Source organism: Seriola lalandi, unplaced genomic scaffold (genome assembly GCF_002814215.2).
Source record: "Seriola lalandi dorsalis isolate HSWRI2012SDOR001 ecotype SW California unplaced genomic scaffold, Sedor1 jcf7180002054945, whole genome shotgun sequence".
NCBI lineage: Eukaryota > Metazoa > Chordata > Actinopteri > Carangiformes > Carangidae > Seriola > Seriola lalandi.
The window spans coordinates 2,868,795-2,880,560 of NW_019525496.1; the positions used below are offsets into that span (position 1 = coordinate 2,868,795).

At 40.0% G+C, this 11,766-nt stretch overlaps 1 protein-coding gene across 1 annotated transcript in view; it reads right to left on the minus strand.

Annotated features, from left to right (window-relative positions):
- slc15a4 (solute carrier family 15 member 4) overlaps nt 1-11,700 on the minus strand; it is a 26,122-nt gene extending 14,422 nt beyond the window's left edge. The window contains exons 1-7 of the mRNA XM_023394134.2: nt 11,534-11,700; nt 10,693-11,321; nt 8,105-8,397; nt 7,204-7,345; nt 6,874-6,954; nt 4,334-4,514; nt 736-894 (exon numbers count right to left, since the gene is read on the minus strand). Of these exons, the coding sequence (XP_023249902.1) occupies nt 736-894; nt 4,334-4,514; nt 6,874-6,954; nt 7,204-7,345; nt 8,105-8,397; nt 10,693-11,268 (1,432 nt within the window). The 5' untranslated portion in view covers nt 11,269-11,321; nt 11,534-11,700. The remainder of the gene's footprint in view (nt 1-735; nt 895-4,333; nt 4,515-6,873; nt 6,955-7,203; nt 7,346-8,104; nt 8,398-10,692; nt 11,322-11,533) is intronic.
- Between the last annotated feature and the right edge of the window lie 66 nt (nt 11,701-11,766).

Genomic DNA, 11,766 nt, shown 5'->3' on the forward strand with positions numbered 1-11,766 from the left:
GGGGGGGGGGGGGGGGGGGGGGGCATACACTGTGATAACATATTCACTATGCTGGCATATATCTAAATTCAAAGTGCTAAATGTCCAGCACACACCGGCTGACTGAACACTGAGGTGAAAAGTTCATGTTGTGATGTTAAATGTGTTGCAACTTTGACTCTCTGGGAAACATGGGAGAGTACAAAGTAGATATCTGTGCATTTCTTATTATCTACTCTGTTTGGACAACAAGCAGAGGAAGAGGGCTGATGTGAGGCTAGACACTGGCAGGAGAAAAGGCATCGCTTCATCACCATTTCATCAGTAAAAAAGTGACTTTATCCACAACTTATTTACAAAATGTCCCATTACTGAACAATGTTTTGCAGTGGTGTGAGAAAATCAGAATAATCAATTGTCCATTGACATCTCGGGCTATTTAATCTGGACTACAACCCACAAACACATTAAGTTGGTGCAGTCTGGCAATGAATCAAACACTGTTGAAAACGGGTTTATACATTTGTCTTCACTGCTTTCTTTCATTCTTAGGATAAGGTCATTTTTTTCTGCACACAATCCACTCAGAGGGGCTCAGTGTGAAGGTGAATCAGACCAACTCAAACCACGATGCTCATCACTGGACGATATTGTATTTTACTGTTAGACTCTAAATCATCATGTCGACCTGACTGCAGTGCTAAATGAGAGCTTCCATTAGCTGTAAATTCCACAGGAGATGTCAAACAACTGTACCTGCAATGCTGGCAAAGATTTCGCTGATTCCTATCAGCACATACTGAGGCACTTGCCACCATATGGGTAAATCTGCTGCATAGTAGATAACGTTGCCAAGCACCTGGTCAATGGTACCATTTGATTTGATGATCTCCAGGCGTTTGGTCTCCAAAATACCTGAGGGGATGGACACAGAAAACAATGCACATGAAAACAGTGAACTGTGCGAAAGACAATGACACATATATAAGTTATAATGCTGCAACATAGATACTTAAGAAAAAATGCAAACAGGGCAATTGGGTGAATCTCTTGTATATTTCAGCCAGGATGAAGAAACACAAAGTATTTATCACTCTGAAGTCCATGACGCCAACAAACAGCCAACACACAGCCGGAGTTAGAGGATTCAGTGACAGTCTATTAAAGATTTAACTAGTTTCTAGGCTACCCTACCACTTCATTAAGATCACATCTGCATGCCTCCATATTATGGCAGTCAGCAATGGAACAGTGCAGACGGTTCAATAATAAGAGCGAAGCAGTTGTCATCACCCGCTACCGCCTGCTAAAAGCTTTATTTGATAGCTATTATCATGTAACCAGCGGCTATTTCCAGATAACTCCCAGAGACAGCCTCCTATCATAACTACACTTAATGCTGCATTTGAGAGGAGTTGTAGCCTTGTAATCCGACTACCCTATAATACCAGCCGTCCATCTCATGCAGTGTGGCCACTGGGCGGCCAAGAGCAAGTCTCATACTATAAACACATATCCCTGCTTTTATTTCCCTTACTAAACATCACATATCAGACAACCCAGTGTGATCCCTGGCAGCTCTGCTCTGGCTTTTTAAAGAGAGCGAGATGCTTTCGGACACCTAAAAGCCATTGAGCTTTAACCAAAGCAGATTAGACCACAAAGTTAAGAGAATGTGATAAAACATGCTAAAAAAAAACATCTCTTCAAAAGCAGTGTCAGTGCAGCTTTTCAGAGCTGGGCCCAGCATGTGGCTGAAGTCTGGGACACAAATGAAAAGGGGATCAGAATCAGTCCACTGTCGCCTTGACAGCGTATCTTCAGCTGTCCCTTTGCGCTGCACGGGAGGTCCAGCTGTCCTCGTGCCATCCATGTCAGAGTGTACGATGAAATCCTGTGAAATATCTCTGCAACAACTTTATCCTGACAAATTCCTGCGCATTTCTTGCACATGGTGATCAAAGTGATTCTAACTCTGAAAAGCAGTGGTGTGAGCAATGTCGTGGACACAGAGTGGCAGGCTGACAAGGCAATGTGACGGACTGGCTATTCTCTGCGCAAATGATGCCACACTTGGTCATTCACAACTATCCGGTTTCAGCTAGTGGACAGATGCAGATATGTACTGAGGACATGTGGAAAGCCAGCTGAGGGAAATACAGTTCAGAATGTATTAATAGTGTGAGCCAGCTCCCAGGAGTCAATGTGTGTAACTGAGTGAATGTAAAGCAAGGAAATGTTGGGGATAAACAGCAAACAGGCTCAGCATATTATTCTTGATGCAGACACAATTTCATCAACACTGAATCTCAATAACTCACAAAGTATCTTACTGTACAGATTGGATCCAGCTGTCTGATCTGACTCCTAAAATCCAGGACAGAACTGTGTTGCACACTTGTTGTGTATTCACCTACTGTTCTGTGACCAGTGCCCACACCACTGCACCACCATCGTAAACCCTTTCTCTTCACTCCCAGGACTCTAAATTGCTTTCTACAATATTCAGAATTTATTTAGCCTGAATTCAAATGCAAGGATTGCATTTTCTTTCAAGAAGCCAAATGGAAAAGTAAATACCTGAATAGCTTTTGAACATCAGAAATGAATATGTTAGAGCACCTTTCCGCCTGGGATTGCTCATGTCCTCTGAAAAGAAAATATTACTTTCAACTGAAAAGTAAGCACATCAGATTTGGTTAATAGCCCTATTACCAAATCTTGCCAATTGAAAAGGATGCTGTTGATGGGCGAAGTCAAGCTTTAGTAACTCAGACTAGACCATCAGAAAATTCTCCCTCAACAAACTTTCTCATCTCTTCTTCACTATGTCTGTAGAAAGTAAGGCTCGAGGATGAGATTGGTCTAGTATCCCTTTCTCTTCATCTTATTGATAAAAACACACAAAGACCACACATATGCTTACATAGGTACTCTATGCTTTAATCTATCGATAATTCTTGTCACTTACTTATATCTGCTTGTATCAGGGGCTTAAAAAGGATCTTAAGGTAGTAAGATGAGCTTTTACCACATAGAAAAATATCCAATGCTCTTTTTAAAAGTACAATAACATCTAAATACTGTGTTTTGTAGTTTTGATGACTTTATAGAAAGTTAAGTTTTGCAGAACTGGATTAAGAGAATCACAGGTTTTTGAATCTGTCAGGACACAAGTATGATCTTATTTGACGGCTCCAGTAGCAGTCATGGGGCTGCTGCAGCAGCACACATTTACAATATTCCTGTATAGCAAAAGGTAAATTAAAGGTGATATTGTTATGCTCAAATGGCATTTATAGAAATATTTGTAGGTGCGTTTTCGATCCAGACTCAATCATTTGTTAAAATCATTATTCTTTTATACAAAATCAAGACTGAACAGGGCTTTCATACCAGACCTCTAATAGATACTTTAGGGCTTAAATTGTTCAATGAATTAAAAATGTATTATTATTTTAAATCGTACAAACACAATATTTAATAAATTCATTTTACAAATGAATGATCCTGCACAATTGTAAAATTTTATTCAGGGCATGTTTAACAATCAATTGGCAACCTGATCCGATACAACAGCCAATATCTAAAAGGTCACTAATGACAGAACATGTTCATATTCTACGAGGTAGATGTATTGTGCATCTGAGAAAGCAGAAAGGGCAGTGGTTGTGGATAATATAATGTGCATTGATTCTAAGGAGTGTTACTGATTTGCTTTCTTCCTGCCTTCAGACTTGTCTCTCTCAAAACATTTTAGCCTGGATGTATCAATGCCACAGCGCCCGCTGACAGGCCTGGCTGAGACTTTATTTCCAAAATAATCCACATGCTGGAAGTAAATAGGACTGAACAGCGGTGCTGCATGCAGGTGCAGTCATTCAGGACCAAAAAGTGAGATGCCACAGCTCCCCCTGTGCTCTACAGGGTGAGGGAAAAAGCCACAACTGTGGGACTGTTCTCCCCCTTCGCCAAGTGGAAGTGATGTTTCGATTCAGTGACAATTAATACTGTCTGTGACACACCATCGACAAAAAACAACACAGTAAAGGCAACCATTAGTTAGAAAAAAGGTTTTGTCAAATACCTGTAAATCATACTCAGGGCGGATCGATAATGTCTTAGCAATAACATTCCTCACAGAGCATGCCGCATTTGTACCATTGTTTGTGAGAGACTGAGCCATTTGTAATGCCTGTCTTTTGAATTAAACTAAGAAATTATGTACCTTGGAAGTACTGATTACATGTGGCATTTAGCACAGAAAACAAGCGCAAGCTTTGTTGTTTCCTTGGTGTTTCTCTGGCCTACTTATGTGACAGCGTACAGAGGACATGTCTGTTAGTGCACTCACCCGCTGCCACGGCCGACCACATCACAAAGAACATCCCCACTGCAATCCTCTTCAGAGAGGAGGGCAGCAGGCCGCGACGTTTCAAGATGGGGTCCACTACTTTGTCCTTAAGGGGAATCAGCATAAGGATGAGCACTGCGTCAAACATGGTGAGCCAGGCGGCTGGGAAGCGGAACGTCATCTGGGGGATCCAGAGGAGAAAGATGAGGTAAAACTGTGTAAAAAGGCAACAAAGCATGAAAACTACTGAGAATGTCAATGCATTCCAACACAGTACAGAAAGTGTTAGTGTGCATATGAGTGTGCCTGTGAGTGTGTGTACTTCGGGCTTGACATTGCTTTGGCACCCCCAAGTGGTCAAAACCAAACATAAAGATATTAAAAATATTTATTCAATTCACAGTAAAGAAAACACACAATCAAATAAATGTATGATTAGTGAATGAATTGCAGAAATATTATTATCATTATTATTAGTAGTAGTATTAGTTGTAGAAGTAGTATTAATAGTGGAAGCAGTAATAATTGTAGTAGTAATAGCATACTTTTCGAGTGGCCTTGACACAAACAATTCAAAATAATTTTTCAGCACAGATCTAAATCTATTACCATAAAGTGTAATCTATGAGAGGAATAATTACACTGCTAAAACAGTGAGCATACAAAGTGTCTACAAGTTCAGGCAATATCTCATTGAAGGAGCAATGAAAGACTGTAAACTGCTAGAGATGTTTTTTGCAATTCAAATTCCTAGTGCCATCTGAGCTCCTGATGTGTCTCTGGTTTAACACTTCTGATAGCATCATTTATTCTCAAATTGAATTTCCATTTCTTGGAGTAACCGCTGGCAATCTATACACAGCTCCTTAGAAGCTATTTTCCTCCCTTGTTTGCGCATTATCATATTCAAAATGATAGAAAGTACTCAGTGAGATTTTTTTCTTTGCCAAGAGAAGCATGGCATGAATGACGGGGGTGTCCCAGCAAGCCTCGGTCTGTGGTAGGCATGGTGATCAGCATTTTCTACTCCCCAAAATGGACTACATACATTATGTATTATATGCATACACGCTCCATATCATGTGTCCCAAGAGATGAAAAACAAGTATCATTGAGGGAGCAATGAAAGAAAAGGTTATTCTTCCTACAAAAAATTATGTTTCTTTTGTGGGCAGTTCTCAAATATTTGCTTTGTTGAGGAACTATGGGTAGTTTCACCGGCTCAGGCATCCAAACACATACAAATTAAACAAAATCATTCTCTGAAGAAAATGTGTATGGCTTATGGTTATTTTTTTTTAAAGGGGAGGTGAGTTGGCATTGCTTTGTATATAAAAAGGTCACAGGATGCCATATAGATACATTAAAAAGGTAGTTTTAAATATATCAACAAACAAATATATCAGCAAATACTAACACTAAAACAACATGTCACCACAATAGAGTATACTAATGTCAGGACATAATCTAATCATAATGCCTGCCTTCCTTTCCTTGTTATCATTATTAGTGTGGACTCTTGTTTTTTTGAAGAGACAGTATTTGTTCAAGCTTAGGCCCTGAAATGTGACAGGTGAGGTGAGGGAGCAAATCACAGAGGCATCTAATCTCACTTCCCTTTTGATGTTGAGAGGTGTCGAGGCTCGTAGCAGAAACGCTTAGTTCCGTTTTTGATACGCGATAAAAAAGCATGAGGGGGAAAAAAAAAAAACACACAGCCAATATAGTTCTTAAACACAGTCAGAGACAGTGGAATACAAGTAACCAAAACTATGTCACACCAGTTTAATAGTGTCACGAGTCTAAGTGAATATTATTGTGAAATATTAAAATATACATGTGCCGATTATACAACACTAGGTTAGACTGTGAGGTTTACAGGCAAGTGTTTCACTTCGCATTTCCATGAAATCAGTGCACTTCACCATCACCCCCAGTGTGCCTCTTCAAAAAGCAGAACAACCGTGCTATACATACTACACCTCCTAGTCTATTCCAATTTCATCTCTTTTAAACCTTTGATTTTTGAGGAGTGGTGTATCATGTGGAGGAAGTGAGGGGGTTTCAGTCAGAACTTAACATCCAGTCTGTCAGAGTGAGACACAGGTAAGCCAGCAACACTCGTCAGGAAGAGTCAGGGGGAGGCGCTGCTGTGGAGCGATACAATCACAGCCAGGTTGCTAATCTGTGCGGTTTTAGTCTGTGAAGTAAAGTTCTGACTTAATCCCCAAGGCATTACCAACCTTTGCTGCTGCCTCCAGCTGTTGCCTACCATTGTGTCAGAGACCTACCAACTCCTTTAGTTTCAGCAGTGAAAAAAATCTAGTTCAAACCTACTTATGTGCAGGCAGGTTAAAGCCCCACACTGGTATGTTTAATGCAATAAAATATGAATAGAATGAATAGAATTATGCAGTAGTTTAGTTAACATGTGAATAACACGACACAATGTCAAACCACAGATGTCACCACAATGATGTTATTTTTTAATTAAACAAGAAACAGGTACTTGGACTGAGAGGGTCTCCACTTTAGATTACCTGGTGGGATTCAACAGTGCTGTTTGAGGCGGTATCAGGAATCCTCAGATGGAGGCCCTGCAGGACGTACGTTGTCTGCATCTGCAGCACAATAAGGAGATTAGAGTCTCAGCATGAAGTAATTCTCCACTTTCTGATCACCAGGATGTCTGCTGCAAAACCATTCTCCTCCAATATTGAAACGGAAAATAATCTTCCTTCATATTAACACGTGTGCATATCTGGAACTAGAGGAGCTCATATTACAATATTAAATTCTTTCAGATTTTTCATCTCATGTGAAAAAATTGCTCATAAATTTTGATTGAACTTACAATGGGTTGATCTTACCTGGAAGTACACGGTCCAATATGGGATGAGGGCAAAGAAAACTGGGAGGATTTTCATCAGGGCTTTCACTTCCTCTACTTTCTCCTCTGGAAATTTTCCTCCATAGGTCACTTTGGCACTGTCTAGTAGTGTCGGTTTGTTGCTTCATGGGAATTTAAAAAAAAAAAAAAGAAAAAGAAAAAGAACCTTTAAAATGCTATTTAGAAGTACAGGGTGATTGGCAGCATAAAATAAACACATAAATAAATAAATATATATTATAGTAGAATTATCCTAACTCTTGAAGTGGGAGACTTAATCAGCCTTCTTTATGAACATCTCACTCCTAAATAACAGCTCTTCTAGAGACAGGAAAGAAACTTTATTCTAAAGCCTATAATCCCCATCTCAGGAGAGAATAGCCCTAATAAGAAATTCTTGAAAGGCTACAGGATTGGCCAACTTAAAATATTCAATGTCAAGTTTTTGAACCGATTGTGCTACTTTGGTTCAAAGTCAAGTAACAGCACTTCAGAATAACTTCTCACCACAGGGAATGAAGATGAATGCCTGGACCAGTGAAAAAAAAAAAAAAGATTTATACAGCGGGATCAAAAGAGGCTTTAACATAAAGGTCTATCAACAACACCTGGCTGTGTTATTCCACTGGATCACAGTCACCATCCCACTGAACTTTACCGTGAACTAAAATACTAGCTACACTGTAGGAAAAGAGCTGTCCCATTGAGAATGATGAATGCTTTGCTACACTGCAGTTATTGTGAGCGTGCTGTTTGTCATTCAGTGTGTGTTTCTTTAGCACTTTTATTGCCTGACAATAGACTTTCATGATATCTTTCTCCTATCAGTATATAAAATGCCTTAAATTGACTGACACACAGAGGTGATATGCTGCTCTCACCGGAGCAAGTTAGGTTCTTTAGGTTTCTTGGACCAGCAGGCGAAGCTCAAGATCTTGGCCATATCTGTGAAAGCGCTGCCATCAGCAGGCTTGGTGATGAAGACAGTTCGGCCCAGGAGAAAGACCAGGAAAGAGACCCCGAGGCACACCGCTGGGATGATGTAGCCCAGCTCAAAGCTGAAATTTTGCTGTATGTAGGCCACACCTCCCAAAGACAAGATGGCTCCCAAGTTAATGCACCAGTAGAACCAGTTGAAAAATCTGCGTGTGGCCTCCGGTCCTCTGTCTTTGACCTGAGATTACACACACAGCAGGATGACACAAATGCAAGGAGATTGTTTAAAATGAAATAATTTAGCCATCTCAGAGAAAAGACCTTGAACCCTAAACATTGCTACAGTTGTGTCATGACAGTTTGATTGTCAACCAGCAGCCTTAGTCAGCTAGAGTATAAAAGAAAGAAGTCATCAGCACTTTGGTAGGAAAGTTGCCACATGAGGAAATTAACTCCAAAAAGTCTTTTTTTTTCTAAGCAGCAGCTGCACTGGTGAACAAAACCAAAAAATGCATTAGTATAGACCAGCTTGAAAAATCATGACAGCACAGAACAGAAAAGACAAACTGCGCTGACAAAGAGGAACCATGGTCACAAAACTGAAACTGCCAGGGATGTGAAAGATAAAATGGTTAAAATTACTGTATTTAGTATGATAATAATGTAATTAATAGCTGTATGAAATTGGTAAAAGTATAAGGTGACAAGAGAAGGGAGTTTTGATGTTTTGTTTTTTTTTTACTTAGGGGGAATTATAAATTATAAACAAAATAAACAGAAACTTTTTGTTTATTCTTTATCTTCTCACTGTGGCTCTGAACATTCTGGAAGAATCTGCAATGACAGCCTGCACCATTAGCTACCAAAACTGCAATAAATTCAGTTATACGTCTATGCATGCACATAATATTATTCTCATAATGCCACTGAGCCATTCGATGCAGTTGCCCCTGTGGTGGAAAAGATTTTATCAGTGTGTGATGAAGTGGACATGACTTTTATATATGAGCACAAAAGATGCAGCAGTACAGCTACAATTAACTATTGGGGAGATAATGTCACGGCATTCACAAGCCGATGCCGAGCATAAATCTTTCTGGGGTTCTTCGCTGAAGTTGTGCTGTGTCAGTTACAAAATCACTTGATTGTTCTGTGTTACCACCACCTGCACTTTAACGTGTTGTAGAATAATACATATACAGAGTAATTTTGCTTTTGTTGCTCCTGAGTTTAGTTTAGACACAAAATCAATCAGAGTAAGTGGTTGCGTTCCCTCCAGCCTTTAGTCATGTCAGGACAAGACAAACATTTTTAGCGATGACCCTCAATCAAACACATAATGTGATCAGTAAATATTACATTGCTGAGAGACATTACATCTCACAAAAGGACAAAAAAGGGACACAGTTACAATACAGTCCCCCCCCCCCCCCACTCTGAATCCTGCTTTAATTTCATTCCCCAACTTTAAGATCTGTCCAGTACTAGCTGCCTAAACAGATGCCTCTATGCTGGTCTGGTGTGCAGCCCAAGTAATACTACTAGTAATACTGGAACGTTATGATTTTTGTGCTTATGGTGCATATTAATTGAAAAAAAAAAAAAAAAAACTCACAACATTAATCATCGCAAATTTCACACTGCAAAACGCTAAAATGAAATATTCAATTTTTCTTAAACTGAGTAAATTTCAAGTATAAGCAGGTGCTTATTTTGTTCTTTCAGCTAGAAGAGCAGTAGTGAAGGAAAAGGAAAGTTCTGCTTTGCCTGATGAATATTGTAATTCAAAATTAGTTTGTCAAGTTAATTTTTATATAATCATTTTTTCCCTATCAATCTCTGGCACTAGTAAAAGCCGGACTAATTCCATATGTTGCTTTATGTTGTGTGCTGCTGTAACACGTCTGTGTTATTGTGTTTCTCTTTTGTTTTGGTCCAATGTATGGATTGGGCTTAATGTTGTACATGCTGTGTTTGAACACGATCAAAAGGAGCATTGACAGAAACGTGACAATCTTGAATTGAGCGTAGTGGGATCAAGCACTAAGCGTATTCACCCTGCCAGTCCCCTTTGAAAGGCTTTACCCACTCCTGATTCGATTACTGTGAGAAACAATGATCCCATTGACCAACTTCCCCGCTTATTAAACTGCTTCCTCTAGGTACTCTGGATAATCTGACATTATTGTGTCACCAAACTGCCAGACGTGTTGTTTCACTCCTTATCATTCATAGCATTGCTCTTGTTTATTTGTGTGACTGTGCATTTGTATGAGTGAAAGACAGACTACACTATGGCCAACCATGTCAGGCCGTGATGATCAAGAGCATGCATGTCTAACTGCACTGTCATGGTGTAGCAGAAATACCATCACATGTCTGATTTCCATGATGTCACACTGCATACCAAATCTCACACAGTCCTATGTGAGAAAAAACACCTTCTAGTTTATGATAAAATCTAAGTCTCCTTTAAACATTATTTATTTAATATTGACTTTGAGATCTGAAAGAAATATTGTTCATACTGTACCTGATCTGCCCCAAATGGAGTGATGTTGGACTTCACAGTACCCACACCTAATGCAATTAAAAAAAGTCCAGTGTAGACCACTGGGCCACAATACGGGGCACGAATGGGGCAGGTTACATTGCTTGGAGGGGTACTGTTTGTGCTCAGACACTCAGCAGGCTGCACAGGAAATGCCACCTCTTCTCCACACAGGTGTATCCTGGTGTCTTCATTTGAAATGAAAGGGAAAAACAGCAACCCAGCAAAATATAGGATCAAACTTGAAGCAATGGTCCAGAATTTCCCAAGGTATGCGTCCGCCAACCAGCCTCCAAAAGGTGAAATCAGGTAAGTTACTCCCATGAACACCAGAGGTGCCTGACTCGCCTGAGTGCCCTCCCAATAAAAAGGATTGCTATTGAGAAAAAGAACCAGATTGGATGTGATGCCATAGAAGGCAATCCTTTCTAAGGACTCTGCCAGCAGGATGGCTGCACATGCTAGACGTCTTCCCTGGAAAACTGATGGTGGTGAAGGTCTGTTGGCAGTAGAGTCCAAAAGAGGGGTGCTTTCACTGGCATCCCTGTTGTTAGCCATTCTCAACCAAATTTAATGGCTTAGGTTCCTATTAGATTAGCAAGAGTTCAAACCTGAGAAGAAAATACAGAGCTAGTTTAACAGGTTAACCAAACGTTGTCATCACTGTGTACACAGAGAAAACAGCTTGCTGTGCCTTACTCACAATATGTGAGTAGTCCAAGGAGAGTCACTTTGCTTATCATGTGTGATACAAGCACCTTCAGTCATGTTAACCTAGCTTTAGCACAGAAATAGCTTGGTAAGAGTTTGGCTTTTACATTACCTTTAACTACTGAAACACGTCCCTGGGGTCCTCGTTGTCTCCATTAACGTAGTTAATGTGTACCGCTCAAATGTTTACTTTGTCTCGTCTTAAATCGACACTTTATCTAAGGAGAACTGGAAGTCAACAAAAAACAGTCACAGTACTATCGCGTGACACATAGCTCAGTCAATAAACTGTCACACTTGCGTTTCCCTTGAGACGATCTAAAAATGAAACGCACCCAGCGTGCC